This window comes from Salminus brasiliensis, chromosome 1 (genome assembly GCF_030463535.1).
Source record: "Salminus brasiliensis chromosome 1, fSalBra1.hap2, whole genome shotgun sequence".
Classification (NCBI taxonomy): domain Eukaryota; kingdom Metazoa; phylum Chordata; class Actinopteri; order Characiformes; family Bryconidae; genus Salminus; species Salminus brasiliensis.
The window spans coordinates 36,361,935-36,380,102 of record NC_132878.1 but is presented as its reverse complement, the minus strand read 5'-3'; the positions used below and the strand labels follow the sequence as shown (position 1 = coordinate 36,380,102).

Sequence of the window (18,168 nt, the reverse complement as noted above, 5' to 3'; positions counted from 1 at the left end):
GTGACTGCCTGCTGGCCTGGTCCAAGCTGCTAACGAGCCAAAATTCAATTGTCAGTTGCTTGTGTGTGTGTGTGTGTGTATGTGCATGTTTCTTTTGGTTCATTAACATGAGCATGCTGATGATGGGCCAGGTTTGCTGCTGCTGCTGCTGGCGCTCTGGACTGGTCCTGTGATACTGGCCAGTTAACGATTACAGCATCTTCACTGACCTCAGTGTCACAGATGGCTAAAGCTCTATTGACTGGCAGCGCTTGTTCCATGGGCTGTTTGGTCGGTCTGGATGGGACATGGATGTGTCTGTGTGTGTGTGTGTATGTGTTTGTGTGTGTGTGTGTGTGTGTGTGTGCGCGCGTAGGCGTAATGTTCCTCTCAACCGTGGTTAAACTGCCAGTGTTGCCAGCATTATTCCTCTGATGAGGAACAGAGGATTGGAAATGAATAAATCGGCATATTTAACACGTCTTATTTTGGCTCCTTGTAAGCAAGGAGACGACTTCGCGCAGCCGTTTCACCCATTAGTGCCACGGCTGGCTGACTGACTTCTTTGCTCATAGTTTAATTAAAGGTTTATTATTTTCAATTAGCCTAAGTTTCGGAAATGATTTCTCCTGCGTGCCTGGATAATTCGCCCGTCGGAGCTTAGTTAGAGCTAATCTCCCGCTCAGCCCCGCTCCTGATGGATGTGCCAAGCGCGTAGGCCGACCAAGGAAAAGGCAAGGTAGCGCCTCCCCTGTTTTCCCGTCGCCACATTACAGGACGCTCAGGTTTCAGAGCTAAAAGGCTTTCTTGTTCACACTCATCCCGAGCCCCTCAATTTCAGCCATTAGATGTTAAAGTGTGATTTTCAGGCACAGTGGGGAAGGACTAAATTGAATTGGACAGAGGCGAAAAACGGGGAGGTTATTTAAGGTGTCTTTTTCATCTGTCTAAAATGAAAGGCAATGCTGAAGGTGAAGCGTGATAAAGGGTCTCATTTCAAATATCTTTTATAAGCTTTTTTTTTAATTAATTAACTAGCTTGCATGATTTCATTTCCATTTGACATCAAAACCTGAATTCAGAAACCTACTTATTTCACTGAAAAGGCTCTCTATTACCACCAGCATTTATTCTACAAACTCATGCACCACCTCACTTGTAAAAGGTACAGCAGAAACACGAGACACATCAAGCCTACTTAGCCTTTCAAAAGTGACTCTTTTTGATGTTACATATATACGGGTGTTGCTATGACTTTTTATTCTCATATAAATCTTATATTGCCCCAGATATAATTGCAGTGATAAACAATGTTACTGTTATTTTAAGAGCTTTTTATGCCTCTGATATAGAGATAATATAATAACATAATAAAGCAGTTACACCCTTTAAAGGTTTGTATCGTTTTTAAACACCTATCAGCATAAAGGAAACACATCTTCACCTGTTGCAGTCCACCCTATGCGTATAAAGGCACTGTTGTTGATGCACTGGTCATTGCACTGGCTAAAATGTTGGCAACGTTCATTCTTATAATTCTTAAACACACAAGGAAACACAGTGGACTATATTAAGGCCAGCAGAAATGCTTGAGTTTATGCCCATATATTGTACGATAAAATCATCTTTCATCAATCCGAAGAACCATTTAACCAGTCGAAGATCCATTTTAGCATTGGATTAGATCTTTGAGTTGTCATTGTTCTATATAGAATCATTACCTTTACCGAAAAATCCCTAAAGAACCCTTTTTTGCACTTCTTTTGGTCAAAGTAAAATGATCAGTATTGTGTTTAAATGCCAATCAGTGTCACTCTCCCATACCGAGCACTTTGATTTTTCACAACATTAAATTAAATACGACTGATTGCACTCTTTGCAATGAAATGTGCAGTTAATCAGTGCTCCTTATGCACTGATGATATCCACGATACACTCTTAAAAGCATATCGTGTACCATGATAACAAAATTGATCACGATACGATAAAATATTGCCATATTGCCCAGCTCTAGGCACCGACGATCAACACTGGCCCCAAATACACTGTTGTTTCTGAATCCACTACAATCCTCACAATACAATGCAAATCCAAATCCATCAGTATTTTTACACTTTATAGTTATAGGATGGAAATCTGGGTTTGCATTCCATTCATCAACAGCTTACCGGGTCTCTTTTAATCTCCTTTTAAAGCCCTATTTAAAGCCCTATTGGGATTGGATTCATTTATCAGGGGGGTGTCTGTGATAAAACTCTTCGCCCAAGTACTCTCGGAAGAGGTGGGTCTTCAGGCTCTGCCGTTGGGGACACCCAGGGGAAGTTTGTTCCACCACAGAAAAAAGTCTAGATGCTTGTCTTCCGTGGATCTTAAAGGATGGCGGGTCAAGCAGAGCAGTACTTGAAGCTGGAAGTGCTCTTGGTGCGGATCGGCTTCTGACCATTGCTATCAAGTATGGAGGGGCTGGTATGTTCTGGGCTTTGTAGGCCAGAGTCAGATGATTTGCACATCAACATATTCATTTTAAGGTTATTCATACAGCATACCTGATACCATATAGAAGATTTAAAATGAAGCTCCAAACTACCAATTATTGTCAATGTTATGTTCTGGGAATGCCTTTGGTTGAAAAAGTCTGGAAATATGTCAATTCAGTGTTTCAGTGTCTGATTTACTGGAAATGTAATATAATTATGTGTCTCCTGATCTCCAGTATAGGGTTAGAGATTCTACTGAGTAAACTATGGTTTTCTGGATTTACTGCGGCTAAAAATGCAATCCTACAAAACTGGATTAGCCCTGGACTTCACTTGGAATCGTTCTGGGTTGTTAACATAGCAAAACTTGAATGTTCGGCTATGCGACTTAACCATGCTAAGCATATGACTGTTGAAACATGCCAAATGTTTGTGTTAGGTATTTTGGATTTCCTGCAAGGTAAATGTTATATATGGTCATTTCATGCCTTATTTAATTTTTTGATGATGTACCTATGAACATTGTAACTGTCTCTTGTGTGTGTTTTTTGCTGTTTTCCCCCCCTTATCCTCTTATTGTTTTGTGAAATTAAAATTCTTGATCACTTAAAAATGCATATAAATGACAATTAGTCTACAAAATTGAATAACTCTGTAAAGTACAGACTGGTCTCTGTGTAGTTCGGTAGAATTTTTTGTGTTGCATTGACCCCATGAGGACCATCATCCTCAAATGGACCATGGATTTCAGCTTCCATTCCTCAGAGCCTGCTGTTCTACACTTTATCAAGAGACTTGTGCGTTATGTAAAAAAGCAGAAAGACCAGCATAACGTAATGTTTACCTAGTCTGGTACGCCTTTACACCCCCCCCCCCATGCTCTCCCCACCCCACCCCACCCCTTTCATCATCGCTGACCCCCATCGCTCATTCTGAAATCGAGCAGCCTCTTATTGCCTCTCTCAGACGGCCATTTCGCCCAGCCCATTTCCCCCTGCTGCAGTTACAGGTGGCACAAACCTTTTAGGGGGGGGGTTATGTATAAATTCCTCTGTCAGGTTCTAGCTGAATGGGGCCATAGGCAACATATAGCACACAGAATGACCTGCTTTAAAATTCATGAAAAAATAAATGCAGCCTATGCTGCGGATCCTATAGGAGAGAGAGTTCTGCATGCGTCACGATCCTATAGCCTATAGTTTCGGTCAGTTCAGAGAGCTGAGGAGTGCATAAGGTAAACCGGTCTTCCTTAAAGACGCGGCACTGCAGAGGCTTGTTGACTAAATGTTACAAAGTTACTGTTCAGTGAAATTAGTCGTTAGTTACCGCTGTGCTCCTGTAGCCTTGATTTTGCAGCTTCCGACGCGGCTGGATCCAGTCTAATTTCACAGTCTGTTTCATTCCTCACAGCTGTATCACTTTTACGTGCGCATTTTGGATTGTTTTCCATTAGTTTGCCCCTGGACCTTTATCACCAGTTGAACGTGTTTCATAAATCATAACCGTTACACCGAGCACCGTCAGCGCTTTAATTGCGCTACTGGGGTTTCATTACCTGGACTAATTGGACTTTTGTTTCCCGAATGAGGTTCCTCTCCTGCGTGCGAGATGTCGAGTTACCCGCTGGTGGTTTTTGAAAGGAAATTCCACCACACAAAAATAGCTTTCTTGCTTTCCATCATTTCACGCACATAATGCGCAGAACAACTTGTTTCCAGGCCACAACAGTCAACCTGTCTCTCTGCCTGGGACGAACACTCCACTTTTGTTTCCCTCAGTCTCTTTTGCCACGGTTTGTTTAACATTTTTAAAGTGAAAACCCAAATATTTATAATTATGCTAAACCTTAAGCATGTTCTGTGGGCTTCGGTAAGCAGTGGAAGATACCAAATAGTATCATCCAAATTGCATGCCCAAATCTTCACACATCCTGTCCATTTTACTAGATTTCTCTGCAACGATTGCTGACCCACATAAGAAACATGACGCTGTTCTATGACATTACAGGGAACTCATGAATGGGGCTGGGAAGCTGTGTTGACGATATATATATATCATTTTTAGGAATATATATGGAGAGGACACATGTACTGTGTGTGTGAGCCATTTGAGTCATTTTGCTAGGAAAAAGTTCACTTCTGCTGAAACTGCAGTCATTGAGAATATTTTTAAAGAATTTTATTTAAAAAATATATATATATTAAAATTAAAATAATTTTAATTTTGGACTGTAAAACTTGCTCTGGTGTTTCTCTGAGAAGTTTTATTTTATTTATTTTGTTAGATTGTTACATGTTTTGCACTTTATTTCTTTTACTTGAATTATTTAATCTTTAATTCTGTAAAGTTGTTAACAAGTATTTTTTGTTACAGAATAGTGCCATCAAGTGCATTAGCACTATGTGTTTAAGAAAATATTGCAATATTAAAGGTTTTTTTTCTTTATTTTGGAGAAATTAGTTGAATTCCTTAAACACTCACATTAGAGTAATCCATACTCATACTGATGTAGGCGTGGGTTGATTGTGAATTGTTGAATTAGCTGACACAGGTTTTTCTTCATGTCATCTACATAACATCACATGGTTACGCGCTATGCTTAGTAATAGTGATGCTAAATTGTCAATTTACGATTTTATCTTTATTCGTATTCACTCCTGTAATTTGCTTTTTTTTGGCCTACCTGTCAAACTGATCAGTCATCTCCAGCACATCCAGAACTCAGCAGCCAGGGATCTTACTTCCATTAGGTGCTGACCTCCCCTCCTGTTCTTCGGGCAGTTGCACTGGCTTCCTAATGACTAAAGGATTGAGTACCGAATTATTCTTCTAACCTTTAAGGGACTATATGGTCTGGCTCCTTCATATCTTTCTGATCTTTTTCTTTCTAACTCTGGACTCTGTACTGGACTGTTCCTTTAATTAGTGTTCACTTTCTGTGGATGGCAGATCTTTTAGCAATGCTGCCCCCAAACTATGGAACTCTCTTTCTCATACTCTTCATAATTGTTCGACCCTGTCTTACTTCAAATCTCCGCTCAAAGAGTTTCTTCTTTCTTCTTTTTATCCTTGGTCATCCTTTTTCTTTTATGTAAAGTGTCCTTGGGTTTGCGAAAGGCGCTGTCTGAGTTCACTTATTATTATTTGCTTGGGCAGGTCAGCTTGATACATTATTGGTAGGCAAAGTCCATTCTAACCTTTATTATTTGAATTCATATCCGAGAGAGCGACACCTTCCGCCATGACTGAACTAGAGGCTCTACCTCTAGGATCTACTGACAGTCACACAGAGAAACACTGAGAGAGATGTTCTATGGTAGGACTTGATGATGGAGATGCAGACTCGTGGATAATTTAGAGCGTCCAGTTCTATGGCACTTAGAAGGACATCAAATACCTTTAGCTAAGTTTCTTTAAGAGTACTTATTTTTCATGCCTTTCCTCAGCAGATATTGATGTAAGTGAACTTGGTGTAAAGATGAGAATAGGGCTGGTCGATATGATAAAAATACTACATTATGATATTTAGAGACATTTTTCTTTACGATACACCATATTTAATCACAGACTAAACACATCAGTAGCGACAGATTCTTATAAACTACTATTCAGATATTCTCCTGTATCGAATACAGTGATTTATACTCAGCATCCGCTGCTCTTCATCCAATTAAACCAGTCTAATTACACTGTTAGTAATGAAACCTGCAGCTGATCAGTGTTTAACAGTCTCCTCCTTATGCTTATAAAAGTATATTGTGTATCGCAGTAGCAACATTTATTACAATATGGTAAAATATCATCATATTGGCCAGCTCTAGATGAGGATGTGGAAGAGAGCACAGCACTGGACCACAGGTAGCCAATGTTAACATTCAGCGTGAAATAGGGATACCATAAATGCATTAGCCTCAATAATAACACGTGTCAGGTATTGTGATGAGAAATGATGCACAAAATGCATAAACCAAACCTAATCAAGCTTCGTCAGCGCTGAAGGAGACACCACCGCAGTAGCAGCTACTTGGAATTGGAAGCCTGTTACCTGGTCCGTGTTTGTAAAATATTCTCAGTGTAGATGAAGGGAGGGGGATGGATGGTTGGTTGGATCTGTGAAATATTCAGTAAATCAAAATAATGTGTTAAAGGTCACACATATTTGTTGTTTGTCACCTTGTCAAAATATCCTACCATACTGTATAGTTATGGGTATAGCTGCCTGAATAAAACAGTAGGTGGGATTTTCTGATAAATGCTTCCATTAAGGATAGGTAGGATATTTGGGAAGCTTAGATTTCTAATGAGAAAATGCTTCCATAATTAAAAAGATTAATTAATAGCCTAAATCAGCGCATCAGAGTGTAAAGATAAGGTAATTGAGGTGATAAGAAATCAGCGTGTTGTTGAAATTGATTCACTGTGTACACTTCTGGAACACTCAAACAAATAAGAACGAGCTGATAATGAGATAATGAGCCGAATTTGTAGAATATATTTGAAGAAAAGCGAAGAAAACATTAAAACGCTGTTGTAATGTTTATTTCAGAGAAGTCTGTGTGTGTTTTCTGTGTTATCAGTCATGTCTGGGCTGATTGGCTGCATCTGGGGTCAGTGATAAATCATGGTTATGTTCATTTGAGGGTCGGGGTCATCGTCAGAGTCTGTATAACATCTTGTTCCTGTTGTTTCTGTAGTTTGCGCTGCAGGAGACGCTGACCGAGTGCCTGATCTCTTTGGGAGGCAGCAGCATACTAAGGTCTGTGCTTGTGAGAGTCCTTCTGTCCCACATCAACCACCTGGCCCGGCACCTCTGGACCGCCTGCCAGGTAAGACCTCAACCATCTGCTGACAAGCAGAGCATGTGATCCTCTTTCCACCTTCTTGTGTTTTTATTTCTGTCTGCAAGTGCATTTGAGAAGGTTTTGGAAATTGTCACCCCCACCCCCAGCGGGATTCAATGAACTGGCACAGCAGACACCGAGAAAGCAAATGTGTGAACGAGAGAGAGGAAAACAGAAGGAATTACAGTATCTTCTCCTGCTGAGCATTTCTGTGCTATAGAAAGTGAGCCTGTCATATCTGCGCCCACATTTTATTAAGGGACAATATGACTGTAGTGCGCTCTCCACTGGGCGTGAACATTCTGCTTTTGTTGAACATTTTTACACGAGGAGATTTGGATTTCGTTTGGCGTGTCGCACAAGACAGTTCAATTGCATGCCTCTGTGATTCTCGCAAATATGAATCGCAGCCAAAGCCACTGGGAGACAGTGAGACAACAGCTCTCCGCAGTGCTGACAGCAGACAGTAGCAGATCAGTGTTTACACTGGAAAATTTGCTGGAGGAGTGGTGTGACTCCAAAGCAACGTGACAGTTTGTACAAGTGCGAGCACCATGGCTGCCCTCTATACAGAGGATCTGGCTGCAGTAGACCGTGAGAGAAATCTCTGTTGATCAGTTTATTCACAAACCTTGGTTCTTGTGACCTTCCTTTGTTTTTTCTATGATTATTATTAATAGAATTGCCGCTTTTTTATTATTAGTTGTATTTTAATACACATTCATTATAATATGTAGGCTTTTTATTTATATATATTTTTTTACTAATAATACTGTTTTTACTTTTTAAATTATAGTACCTTTTTTGTTGTTTTTTGTACCTTATTATTATCTTATTAATTATATTATCTGTATGAGACAGTATATTATGGTATACATTATATATGTGTGTTTTATTTTATTTATATATCTCATGCTGCTTTCATGCTTCATGCAAATATTATTATTATTATTATTATTATTATTATTATTTATTGTTAGTAGTAATAATTAACTTTTAAGTGCTTTATCTAAGAAAGATTCTAGATCGTCCTACAGCAATCTGAAATAGCATAGGGTGCAACCAGGGTTTTTGTAGCAGCCCTAGTGATATCTTTACTTTTAACAGTAACAAGCAGACTTTGCTTTGCTTTGGGACTTTTCCTCACAAATCCAAATACAGTGCTCTGCAACGCAGTAACATAATCCTCACATAACTCGTATATAAACATAAGTCCAGCTACTATAATTACTTTAGAACAGCATGTACTACTTAGCTAATTTAGCTAAGACCTTAATTTACTTGTTACTGCTATGGCTTGCTCACAGTCATCGTCAGATGAGGCCTGAAAATGCAAAAATGTGGGCCCTTTTACTTTTTTGGTATTTTGAAACTGTAAAAGACGGACACAAAACTTCTCAGCAACAGATAATGCGATAGGTGTGCCCAGACTTTTGAATGTGTCGGTGTGTAAAAATAAGTGTGTGAATGTTTTTTTAGACAACAGTCTTGCACCTCTAGAAGAAGGCAATGAGAACAGCTGATTTGTAACACTGTGCTTTTGCAGGGGACGGTTTGATATAAATAAGTGCCCCAGTTATAGATTTAGGAGACATAGCACTGTCTTTATAAACCCTGTTTACTGCAGTTCACTTCTTGAAAAACAATGTTTGGCTTAAAATATATTTCACACAAAACAAGACAGATATTTAAATATTTCCTTTAGTCAAAGTTGACAGCCCTGAGGTCCAGGGCAAGGCTGTTGGTAGTTGGTAACAGCAAGACTTTCAGCTAGGGATGTCCCAATCCATTTTTATGCCCCACGATCCAATATGAGTACCTTAATACAGAAAAATGGTACTGAGTATTGGTCCTGTTCAGTATGTGTATTCATACTGAACCACCATGGTTTGGGGAACACAGTCATACAGAGAACACACGCTATGCACAATCATGGTAAATACGGTAATTTCACATATACTGTTCCAACACTAACCAGAATAGTAATCTGTTCCTCATTTACCTGTCTGTATAGGTACCTTACATTGTGGTGAAAACGTATTTCTTCTCTTTTTTGTGTTTTTCACAATTAAATGTTTCAGTTCATCCAACTCATTTAAAAATACCACAACACGAGTAGACAGACAATGCAGCTTTTAATTGAACATTTACATGAATTGAAAGTCAAATATTTATTGAAAACCTAGATTAGCTAGTAAAGCAACCAGTTAACCACATTTACTTGAAAAAGCTGAGTTCAATTTCACTAGCCATGCCCAGACATGATTACGGACAGACCTGTTGAATATGAACATCACTTAAATAGAACCTGTCTGGCAATGTGACGCTGGCTAGAAGCTCTCAAAAGGCAGCATGTGATGAAATTTCTTCCACAGTGATGACATTTAGCATTTGTGGTATTTAGCTGACGCTCTTATCCAGAGCGACTTACAAGGTTACTGGTATTACAGAGTCAGGCCAACCTAGTGTTAGGAGTCTTGCCCAAGGACTCTTATTGGGGTAGCGCAGCTCAGTCACCCAGACCGGGAATCGAACCCCAGTCTACCACATGGCGTGGTAGCTCACTGGCAGGTAGTGGTGTTATCTGTTGCGCCACACCAACCACAATCAATGGCAAACATTGCAGTTGATTGCGTTTGTTACTGCCAAAGGTGGTTTAGGGGTGCAATTACTTTTTCATGTGGGTGAAAAAATCGATATAATCTTTATGTTGTCTTTATAATGTATTAAATTGAGTTAAATGCAACATTGAAATAGGCTATATTTAATATACGAGGCTAGAAAACATTGGGGTGGTGCAAATCCTTTTTTTACTGAATGGTATCTGTAACCCTCTTTGCAAAGAATTGCCTCTGTCTTGGCATTGCATACAGAGCACTGGCCCGTTTTACAGCTCTGTTTATTAGGTTATGCTGGGTTTTCTTTTCAATGCTGAGGCAGCAGGGTTTGTCTCTTCAATGTACTGAACTTTTATTATTGAACTATGCCAAGAAAAATACAGTTTTCCCATTCAAGGGCACCTTTAAGTAAGAGTGCATACAAGGTAAAATATTTAGTTTAACTAGGTTTGTGTGTTGTATTTGTTTGATAATATTCAGAGAGAGGTTTTACTGAAGGATTCAGATGTAAAAGTTTATGTTCAGGCAGCTATGAAAAGCGAACCCAGGTAACAGTAGTCTCTGGGTGCAAAGTTAACACTGCTAGCTTTTCAGTAACACAGCACTGAAATGAGATTGTGAAGATGTCTGCATTAATCAGTGCCATATATTAAATGTTTAGAAGTTTAGTTCTGAGTATTAATGCAATTGACTCTAGACTTCCCATGTCCACAAGTAGACCTTTCACAGTAATCACGCTGTGGACTTATCAAAACAATACATGGACAATATCACCTAGTATGTTTACTTAGTGAGGAGAGCCCATTGGAACGTGGATTGTCCGGTATACTTTATATAAAAGCACGGTTGTACTTTTATTTCTGTAGGAAATTTGAACATGTTTATAGACCAGTCCCAGTGTCTGAATATTCTTATGATTTAAAGGTTCAGTGGCACAGTGCTGGAAAGATGATTGGTTATTTAAAGAATTTTATTTCAATAGTCCCCTCTATGGCATGATGCCCATCTGTTAACAGGTGGTCAACCTTTTCCCTGCTCCATTTGGTCTTCAGAAGCTTGCAGATATTTCTGACTGCAATGGCCAGGCTATTCAAACTGAATATTATTCCCTTCCAGGCTCCTCTTTTTTTTTTGTATTTTAGACGGTTGAGAGCTGCAGTGAACGCCTATGGCGCAGCTTGGAACTGCGCTTTAGCTTCTCATCCAGTGTTAAACCTGATTCAGTGCTTTAAAAGCTCCCAAGATGTTGTTAAGCTCATCTATAAAATATACTTAAAAAACATACAAACCAGTAAAAATTCTGTCTGTACGGGAAACAGGGCTTGACTAGTGATTGGAACCTGAATGGGAAATAGTGTCTATTCTTTGGATTATCATAAAAAATCGAACATACGTACTGATTCACTTCAAGGTTATTTGTAGAATAAATCTATCAATGGTAGAAATTTAAAAAATTCAGTCAGACCCAAGTTGTAAAATATGTGAGAATAATTGCAAAGCTACCTTTCTTCATAACTAACGACTTTTGGTGGCATGTTTCACATCTGTGGTTTGACCCTGGATGACTTCATTTTATAATAGAATTGTCTAGAATGCTGTATTGCGAGGATCAACAAAGCTAGGAGAACTACTGATAACTTCAAGCATTAAAACAGTTCTATTATTACAGTTCTTTTAAAATTAGCCACTGTTTTTATTTGCTGCCTCCTTTTTTCTGGCAAAAAGGTTTCTGTCTTTAAAAGGGTGCAATTGCATTATTAAAAGTAAAAAGGTAAAGGTAAAGGTGCACGTATTTGTCACTGTACAGTGTGCACTGCACAGCGAAATGTGTCCTCCACATTTAACCCATCTGTGGTAGTGAACACACACACTAGTGAACTAGGGCCAGTGAGTACACACACACCCAGAGCGGTGGGCAGCCAACTCCAGCGCCGGGGGAGCAGAGAGGGTAAAGGGCCTTGCTCAAGGGCCCAACAGTGGCAGCTGATATACACAGATCAGCCATAACATTGGCACCACTGACAATGTGAACATCATGTCAAGGGGTGGGATATATGGGGGTTACCTACCAGACAACCAGTGAACCGACCACAGGGTCATGGGCATCTAAGGCTCATTGATGCGATCCATTAAGAGGTCGACTTACAGGACTTAAAGGATCTGCTGCTAACGTCTTGTGGACTCCGAGCCTTAAATGGTCAGCTTTGTTGTGGTGGCACAAGGATGTGAGGCAGATGATCTGTATATTGTCATTATATTAGTGATGTAAAATGGTCTTAATATGACAGTAATATTGTTTATTGCAATTAATTCGGGGACAGTATACCATGACAGGCTTACGCAGAAGCAGCACTCACTTTTACTTTCCACTCCTTGAACCTGTCCTGGCTGTAGGCGTCCACTGGCTGATCCATCACTCCTTTTCCAGAGTTTCTTTTAAACCAACAGCCAAAACCAATAAAAGAGAAACGACTCTTATAAACTCATTGGGTGCAATGGCTCCAATTTACCGTGAAAACAATGCATCACCTGAAATTGCACCTCAGAAACGGCTCGCACTGGAGCAGAAGTTTTACTTGCGCTCGCAGTGCTTGGGCTGAATCACCTCCAAGCCGTGTGTGTGCTCTGACTGGGATGTGGCACAATTTTAAATCGATCAAGAAAGTAGGTTTCCTCCGGTCGTAGATCTACACCAGGCAGAGCGAGGCACCACAGCACTGTTACTTGAAATAGTAACCCTTTATCGTTATTAATATTATTTCTTTACGCCTCTTTTGTAGTAAAATATGTCAGTGGTTGAAGGAATGACAGATTTCCATGGCACAGATATGTCGTAAGAAAGTGGCAGTTTAACGCTTGGCACCACTGTTTAGTGGATCCTTCACGCTAGACATGCTTACGGCTTTGTGGAGCTCTCTTTAATGACAGGATAAAGCTGTTATCTGTATGCCTTTTAAGGCTTGGCAGTCTGTTCTCTTATACTAAGTGTGACTTCGATGAGTCACTTATACTTCTGCTGTTTTGTGTCATTGTGCTGGCAACAGCGGGCTGTTATTGCACTGCTTTAGCTCTGCATGCCTCCTTCGTTTGCTGCGCAGCAAGAACATGGACATTGCCGCTGATTCGAAGGAACAGTCAAGTTAGGGAACCTCGCTGCTGGGTGAACTTTGCAGGCCTTAACAAATTTCATCTGTATTCATTTCCAGAGTGAATGGGTTATTGCTTCCCGAGTGCCTTGTCATTAATTCCGTGATGACGGGAACATGCAAGAAGAAATGAAGTGAGCCAGCGTGGTTGTAGCTTTGGGGAGTTTAGGAAAGTCACTTGGCGAGCCCTGTGAACTTATGAAAGCTACCAGGATACAAGGGAGTTTAAAGTTATCAGGGAACACAGTGTAAAAGTCATTTTGGGGTATCTGGGGTGCCTACCAATTCACAAGCTGTGAAATAAGACATCCTAGTCAGGAGGTGGAGCTGGTGATTACTCAACAGTGTCTCAAAGTAGTGGCTGAATACTTCCGAAAATTATAGCATTGGCAGTTTAATACTGGGAACGTCAGTGATTATAGTAAGGGAAACATCAGAAGTAGCCAGGTCACAGGGAGTCTTTCAGTACAGAACAAAAAAAAAATCTTATAAATATTTACAAATGTATGGTAATACTAAAGATCTGCCACATAATAAGCATTTACCAATGTTATATTTCATTTATATGTACAGTGCATCCGGAAAGTATTCACAGCGCTCCACTTTTTCCACATTTTGTTAGGTTACAGCCTTATTCCAAATTGTATTAAATTAATCTCTTTCCTCAAAATTCTACACAAAATACCCCATTATGACCATGTGAAAAAAGTTTTCTTGAGAGTTCTGAAAATTTATTAAAAAAAAAAAACTAAGAAATCACATTTACGTAAGTATTCACAGCCTTCGCCATGAAGCTCAAAATTGAGCTCAGGTGCATCCTGTTTCCACTGATCATCCTTGAGATGTTTCTACAGCTTAAATGGAGTCCCCCTGTGGTAAATCCAGTTGATTGGACATGATTTGGAAAGGCACACACCTGTCTATATAAGGTCCCACAGTTGACTGCATGTCAGAGCGCAAACACCAAGCATGAAGTCAAAGGAATTGTCTGTAGACCTCCGAGACAAAACAGTCTCGAGGCACAAATCTGGGGAAGGATTAGTCAGGATAGAGGGAAAGATGAATGCAGCAATGTACAGAGACATCCTGGATGAAAACCTACTCCATAGCGCTCTTGACCTCAGACTGGGGCGACGGTTCATTTTTCAGCAGGACAACGATCCGAAGCACACAGCCAAGATCTCAAAGGAGTGGCTTCAGGACCACTCTGTGAATGTCCTGGAGTGGCCCAGCCAGAGCCCAGACTTGAATCCGATTGAACATCTCTGGAGAGATCTGAAAATGGCTGTGCACAGACGTCTCCCATCCAACCTGATGGAGCTTCAGAGGTACTGCAAAGAAGAATGGGCAAAACTGCCTAAAGAGAGGTGTGCCAAGCTTGTGGCATCATATTCAAAAAGACTTGAGGCTGTAGTTGCTGCCAAGGGTGGTTCTACAAAGTATTAAGCAAAGGCTGTGAATACTTATGTAAATATGATTTCTTTGTTTTTTAATTTTAATAAATTTTCAGAACTCTCAAGAAAACTTTTTTCACATGGTCATAATGGGGTATTTTGTGTAGAATTTTGAGGAAAGAGATTAATTTAATACAATTTGGAATAAGGCTGTAACCTAACAAAATGTGGAAAAAGTGAAGCGCTGTGAATACTTTCCGGATGCACTGTATATGTTTTAATAGTTTAATCACAGTTAACAGTTTAACCAGTCTCCATCCCCCTAAAAAAATCAAAACAGTGAACAAGGTGAATGTAAAGTGGCAGCTATTAGAGTTTATCTTTGAGAAAACCTATTCTGTGCAGATCAGAGTAGGTGTCTCGTTAATAACTGTCTCTCTCAGAAATTTATTTGAAAAAAATAAAATTATGGTGATACCACATAATTGTGCTGAATATCTTAAATGCAGGATCTTTACTTGTAAGAGTACATGTAAATTGTGGTATTAGTAATTTTACTATCAATCTAAAATCTAAAAAAAAATCCCTGAGAATACCCTGACACCGCGATTTTGACATACCGAGAAAAACCCTATACTGGAATGCATGTGTGTGACTGACAGCCCTCTATCACTGGCAAACAAAATGTGTGCATGTTACCATGGCAACGCACACAGCCTTGAGAAAGAGAAGTGGCATTTTTTTTTTAGCTTTTTTATGTTGAGCTGTGGTTGTTATTTTACAGATCTTTAGGGTTTACCGAGGTTCGGATATGTGTAACAGAGTTACCAGCCCATGTATAGATACAAACGTCCCCAGTCGCCCCGCCTCTCTACTTCACCACTGCATTTAGTCAGTGAAGGGCGGAGTATGCGTGGGCGGCTGGCTGCATATCAGCCCAGTTACAGTGTTGCGACGGGATATCCCATCGACCCTGGCACCTATCCACTAAGTTCCTGATTGCTGATGTAAGCATGTCCATTCCACAACACTGGCCAAATACTACAGATATTGCCAGATATGGCAAAAAATCATAAGACACACTTTGTACATTTACACTGGGGGGTCTGAGGAGCCAGATTAACTATATTAGAGAGAAAACTAGCTTCCCAAGTTCCTCTAAATTCTCAAAACAATTTGAGCTGAAGCACTGCGAGGGTGTGTCAGATCACAGGATGATGGGCAGTGGCATCACCATGGCAATGTAAACAACTGCCGGTGTGCCGATCTGACATCAGATGGGCCAAATTTAGTCCCTCCCAGGTCAGAGTAAACTCATCAGAAAACCGTAGATAACAGTTAGAAGGGAGGCATGAAAATGAGTGGACGGGGCCTGACCCTGTAACACAGCAAGGTGCACACAGGTGCAGTAACTACAGGGTCTTCTGTACAAACTGATGGGGCTGTTCTTTGCTAATAGAAGTTTGTAATAACACATTCAGTCTAGGCCAGTAACTTTTTTATAGGGTTAGCCTTAGTTTTTGGGAAAAATGCTCCCAGACGTCAATTTTCAAGCTTATAGAGATCTACTCTCTTTCCTTCACTAGCCACTCAGACCCTATCTGAGAAGTGTAGACCCTCTCAGGGTCAAAGGGAAGAAAGGTGATGTGAGAAAGAAATTTTGACCTTTGGTTTTTTGCACCTAAAAAAAACATGCAAAGAAAATTGCCAGACATGGTCCCTCTGAGACTCTTAGATAGACATGGACTTCTTAGCACACGTCGGCAGGTTATGAAGCCTGTGTCTAAATGAAGAAATACACCAGGGGAGGATTCCGAAATGCCAGCACTCACTTGAGAAGGGAAACGTTCCCACACATGTCACCCTGAAAATCAAATGCCAAAAGTCAGCACACTCTCCTGTTCTGCTGTGATTCTTAGCCAGGCACCCCTGTTTGCACAGAGGGCTGCCGTGGATTGCTGGTGAATGTATCTGAACCTTTCTGTTGCTCACCTATGACAGACACCGCATGCAGCTCCTACCACACTGCTGATGATGTTTTATTCAGACGTGCACTTTAAGAGGGTCTCGCAGTTCACCTTTCAGCGGATTTCAGCTACTAGAGCTGAACAGTTACGGTATGTTTTGTAGTGCAAACCCACCCCTACTCCCCCCACACACACATTTCTATCACCCCCCCCTCCATCTCTCTCCCTCCCCCTGTTCTCTCTCTTTTTCTCCTTCCTGCCTCCATATTCATATTTCTGCCGTCTTTCTCCCCACCTCGGCGACAGCAGCGAGAGCAGGGCCTGTCAGGCTGAGTGTTATTTTTAGCGGCTGCTTGGCGTTGATTTATGTGAGCGTTTAGATCCAGTTTAACCCCTCATTGGGGGTTGGCAGGAGGCATATGACTCTCCTCCCCCTTCCAGCTTTGACCTTTTGCTGATGTCCGACCGCAGATGCTGTGCAAAGCAAGGTTTTGGATGTTTTCGTATTTCACACTTTGGTGAGGTGTTTGTTTGTTTGTTTTAGATCTGGGACAGATCAAGCAATATGCATTTTTGCGTTATGCATTATGTTTTATGAATTCTTGGATATGATGGGGGGGGTGAGGGGGCAGACCAATAACTGGTATGTTATGTAAAATACAAATATGTAACATTTTATTATTATATAACATACCACAACTGAACATGGTCGTCAGGCTGTTAGAGGCTCCTGGGGTCTGGGGTTGTGTATCAACAATATAGTGTATGTGTGTACATATATATATATATATATATATATATATATATATATATATATATATAGTGGGTGAATTAAGTATGAAACCTGTCACTAATTGTCTAATTAAATATATGTCCAAAGGGGCTATTGAAATTCTCATCAGATGTCGGTAACAACCCATCCAATCCAAAAGGTGTCTCATTACCAAGGTGCCACACAAAGAACATCTCATTAAGGGGAAAACCAGTGAGCTCTCAAGACCTTCGCAACCTTATTGTTGCAAAACATACTAATGGCATTGGTTACAGAAGAATTTCTAAACTACTAAAGGCAGTAATCTGGAAATGGAAAGAACATAATTTCACCATAAACCGTCCACGACCAGGTGCTCTCTGCAAGATTTCAGACAGAGGAGTGAAAAGAATTATCAGAAGAGTTGTCCAAGACCCAAGGTCTCGCCTGTGGAGTGCTACAGAACGATCTGGAAACAGCAGGTACAATTGTTTCAAAGAAAACAGTAAGTAATGCACTCAGTCGCCATGGCCTGCCTGCATGCTCACCACGCAAGACTCCACTGCTGAAGAAAAAGCAGGTTGAAGAGCGTTTAAAGTTCAAAGCTCAACAACATTTCAACAAGTCTGTGAAATACTGGGAGAAAATTTAACTCTTTGGATGCCAGAATACTCCCCATGTTTGGAGGTCAAAAGGCACTGCATATCACCCCAAAAACACCATACCAACAATGTAGTTTGGAGGTGAGAACATCATGGTGTGGGGCTGTTTTTCAGCATATGGCACTGGCACACTTCAGATAATTGAAGGAAGGATGAATGGATAAAAGTACTGAGTGGTTCTTGACAAAAATCTGCTGCCATCCACCAGGAAGATGAAGATGAAACGAGGGTGGACATTTCAGCAAGACAATGATCCCAAACTCTCAGCCAAGAAAACTCTCCATTGGTTTCAGAGAAAGAAAATAAAGCTGCTACAATGGCCCAGCCAATCAC

At 40.4% G+C, this 18,168-nt stretch overlaps 1 protein-coding gene across 1 annotated transcript in view; it reads left to right on the top strand.

Annotated features, from left to right (window-relative positions):
• mei4 (meiosis-specific, MEI4 homolog (S. cerevisiae)) overlaps positions 1 to 18,168 on the top strand; it is a 69,048-nt gene that overhangs the window by 12,478 nt on the left and 38,402 nt on the right. Inside the window, exon 4 of the mRNA XM_072656593.1 lies at positions 7,151 to 7,282. Within this exon, the coding sequence (XP_072512694.1) occupies positions 7,151 to 7,282 (132 nt within the window). The remainder of the gene's footprint in view (positions 1 to 7,150; positions 7,283 to 18,168) is intronic.